This window comes from Hipposideros armiger, unplaced genomic scaffold (genome assembly GCF_001890085.2).
Source record: "Hipposideros armiger isolate ML-2016 unplaced genomic scaffold, ASM189008v1 scaffold_9, whole genome shotgun sequence".
Taxonomy (NCBI): domain Eukaryota; kingdom Metazoa; phylum Chordata; class Mammalia; order Chiroptera; family Hipposideridae; genus Hipposideros; species Hipposideros armiger.
This window is the reverse complement of record NW_017731359.1, coordinates 442044-445840: the sequence shown is the minus strand read 5'-3', so window position 1 is coordinate 445840 and position 3797 is coordinate 442044. Positions and strand designations below refer to the sequence as shown.

Here is a 3797-nt window from a genome sequence, read left to right as displayed (position 1 = left end):
CCAGCCTTGGTGCCCTCTCTGCCATTAGCAGCAGGACAGGGACAGCTGAATCCATAGCAGGAAGGGAAAGAGAGGAGGAGAGGAATGTGACTCTCAGATCCAACAGAGACTGCTATTTAAAACACCATTTCTTGTCTGAACAGCAAAAGACAGTGTAGGAAGCTGGGCCTTATCTGTAGTGGAATCAGCATAATCTTTGAAAGATGCTCTAAAAAAGCTCTAACATCAGGCTTACTTTCCGCCCTTGCCTTGCTCTCCTACGAAAGGAGGTTGGAATAGAAATACAGACTAATTGAGAATTCCTTTTAGTTGAGTTTCAGGTAATCATTTTTGCTGAAAGATAGATAAGCCATCTTTTCCTCCTTTCTTGTCTTCCTTCCCGCCCTCCCTCCTCTCTTCATGCTTTCTTTCCTCTCTAGTTTCCCAGCTTTCTTTTATTTTTATTTTTATGCTTGAGAAAGCCCTGCCCCACGTCCCCCCATCCAGGCAATCCCAGGCAGGGAAGGACTCCGTCAGGAGGCCTCTGAACTCAGTTTTCTCTGCCTGGTTTAATGAAGGGAGATGGAGAGATTGGCAAAGGAGCTGCATGAAAAGAAGCTACAGCAGGAGCTGGAGCGGCAAAAGGAAGAAGATGAGCAAAAGAGAAAGACCAGGAAAGCAAAGCAAGGACCAGTAAAGGAGGAACCGTCCCTGAAGAAACCACAGACATCAAGCCGGCAGGTAGCAATCCTCACTTGCTCCTTACCAAAAGGTGGAAGCAGAGGGATCAGCCATTGTAACCGGCTGATCAGTCCAGCACATTGCCCGCCCCTCCAGCAGATGGACTGAATGTTCCTATTTGGCTTTTATGGTGGAGCAGGAGGAGGGAAAGGGACCCACATCTGGTTGTCTGCTAAGTGCTGTGCTTACGCTTCCTGTAATGCTGTCATTTTCGCATCCCGCCCTCCCTGCGAGGTTCAGAGGCATGAACCCCATCTGAGGCTGAGAGAGACAAAGTTGCAGTTCCAGGATCTGACTCAGTTATGTCTGACCACAGTCCTTGCTTTTTCCACTGCCCCCTGCAGTCCCCTGGATGGTGCTAAATAGACTAGTAGTTCCGATGTGCCTCCAGCAAGCTACAAAGTCAGTGAACCCCTATGCTCAACCAAGAGTTTATCCTTGACAAGACAACAGTCAAGGAAAACTCTCGGCATAAGCTTGTACTTGCAGAGAAGTGCCAACAGGGCATCAGCCTGCCAGGCTTAGCGGTCACATCGACCCACTGTGATGGGGGCGGGGAGGCAGAGTGGCCAGAACAGCGCTCCAGGGGGCCATCATGGCCCAGGGTGTAGCTGGCTGGTGTGCATGGCGGCTGTTTCAGCACGTTGAGTTCTGAGGGTGCAGCTAAAGCCAGACTCCCAGACAAGGTGCAGACGGGTCCCAGTGGGTGAGCGAGACAGTGACCACAGCATTCTGTGGCCTCTCCCACGGCACCTGAAAGCAGCTGCAGAAGGCCATTTTTGGTGACCTTTCCCTGTTCATCCTTCAGAACAGCCCTTCTCAACCAGAAATGCACGTCAAGTCACCATGCACTTTTGTCACAGTGTACCCTGTCAGGCCCCAGCCATATCTGTAACAAGGAAGGACCACAGAACGGATATTTTGATAAAGGCCCCCAGGGTGATTTTTAGCTACACCCCTAGTGTGTCCAAGAGGTGCCTGGAATCCTGTGAGGCCTTCTTATAAAACAAAACATCCTCTTGCTCTTTTTTATGTGATTTGCTCTCCCAGTAAGCATATTTTATGTGTTTTGCCTCCTAGATTTCTATTTTGTCCAAACTAGATGTCAAGACAGACACAGTAGAAAGAAAAATCTCCTCCGTTAAGGACCAGGTAACAGATGAGAAGGAGGAACTAAGCAAGAAGAGAAAGACCCAGCTGGCAGATAACATTTTTGGGTTTACTGTTGTCCAGGAGCAAGAGGACAGTGAAGGGGACCTCTCGAAGGACACTGACCAGACTCTGGCCCAGAAGTTTAAGACCTATGAGTTGACTTGGAAGGATATCCAGAACATCCTCACATACTGGGACCGGAAGCAGGGAGTTCAGGTGCCTCCTGCTGGGGCCGAGGACCTGCCCCACGAGCCCGATGACCAGCGCCAGGCCCCATCGGGTGGACGCCGAGGCCGCAAGGACCGCGAGAGGGAACGTGCAGAGAAGGAGCGAGCTGAAAAGGAGCGCCTGGAGCGGGAGAAGGCTGAGAAGGAGCGTCTGGAGAAACTCCGGGCACTGGAGGAGCAGAGCGATGGAGGAGAGGGGGACAGGGAGGAGGACCACGAAGGGAAGAGGGATCTGGGCGTGCCCTTCATAAACATCCAGACGCCTGACTCGGAAGGCTCCAACTGGAAGCAGGCCCTGGACACCGACAGGCTCCCCAAAGCGGATCAGGTATAGGCTTTTCTCCAGGACAGAGATGTGACAAATCAGGTAGCAGGTACTGTGTCAATCATCACAAAAGTGTTTCTTTCTACATAAACTCCATATCCCCTTAATTCCATTTATCCCTGATGCCCCTTGGATAAGACAGTGGCTAAAAGTACCTCTTCTACTTGGTGAAAATCCACAGAAAGTTCCACAGATCTAAATTATTCCATCTAATCTCATAAAAAGCCACCCACCCGTAGGGTTGATTTTTAATATTGACAGTACCGGTGCTACGGGCTGGCGAGGCAGGTGTACTTTGGGGTGAAGCAAGAGACCCAACTTCTCTAAAACCTTTTTCCCACAAGCTCCTCATGGTGACAGAAATTCTACTATCCAATAGCATTTTTGTTTCTAAAAACAAAAGGTATTACATATCCAAAAGCCACCTCTGGCAGTGGTTTGCAGGGGATGGTTATTATCGCCTTTTGTCCAGGGACAGACTTGTTCTATAAAACACCAGGAAGCAAATGCTTTAGGCTGCAGGTTGGTTATACAGTCTCTGTGGCAACCACCAACATTATTTAAACGAATGGGCATGACTCTGTTCCAATACAACTTTATTTTCAAAAACAGATAACAGGCCAGATTTGACCGGGCGGGATGGGGGTGGGGGAATCAGTTTGCTGACCTCTGATGGAGTTTATCAGAAACTAGATGCAACCTTAAAAAATAGAGAACAAAGAAGGATATATGGCAGATAAGGGTTGATGGGGGGATAAGGGTAATTCAAGAGGGCAGGTTCTCATGTGATGTGCCTCGCAGAGTGGTGCAGGGTGGACCTATGGGGCAGAAGACAATTGGAGGACACACTCCAGCTCCACTCATTTGACAGTTCTGCCGCAGGTCAGCCTGAGAAGGAATTGTCTATTTTTTTTTTTCCAGAAATGTGTTCTTTTTGAAAAAGAACATCTTATCTTGTTTTGTACCCTAGTACTATAGCTAAGATGATCTTTTGTTTTATAGTCTCCACATTCCAAGCCATGGTGTTAGATTGTTGCTAAAAGAACTCCCTGGCTCTATTAATTTAATAATTGGTACAAATTATTCATCCCTTTCCTCACAGACATTCTAAATCCTGGAAGTGAACTCTAGTTACACGTTGGTCAGGAAATGTCTTTCGTTGCCTAACCCAAGGGATTAGAAATACGGGATTAGGTGAAGATACGTAATGTAGTTCCCCGTGAAGCCTCATAGCCTGTTTGGTCCACAGAATGGACACCCGGATGGGCTATAACATGTACTATTGTGACGACAACAATTAATCTAGAAACAGCATCCTTCTTCTGAGGGTTTTACTTGCGGAGAAGGAAATTGCTATTAAGTTTTTAAGCCAC

General features: G+C 48.1%; 1 protein-coding gene across 1 annotated transcript in view; it reads left to right on the top strand.

The window, feature by feature from the left end:
• HYDIN (HYDIN axonemal central pair apparatus protein) overlaps positions 1-3797 on the top strand; it is a 355182-nt gene that overhangs the window by 279046 nt on the left and 72339 nt on the right. The window contains exons 45-46 of the mRNA XM_019653707.1: positions 558-720; positions 1801-2427. Of these exons, the coding sequence (XP_019509252.1) occupies positions 558-720; positions 1801-2427 (790 nt within the window). The remainder of the gene's footprint in view (positions 1-557; positions 721-1800; positions 2428-3797) is intronic.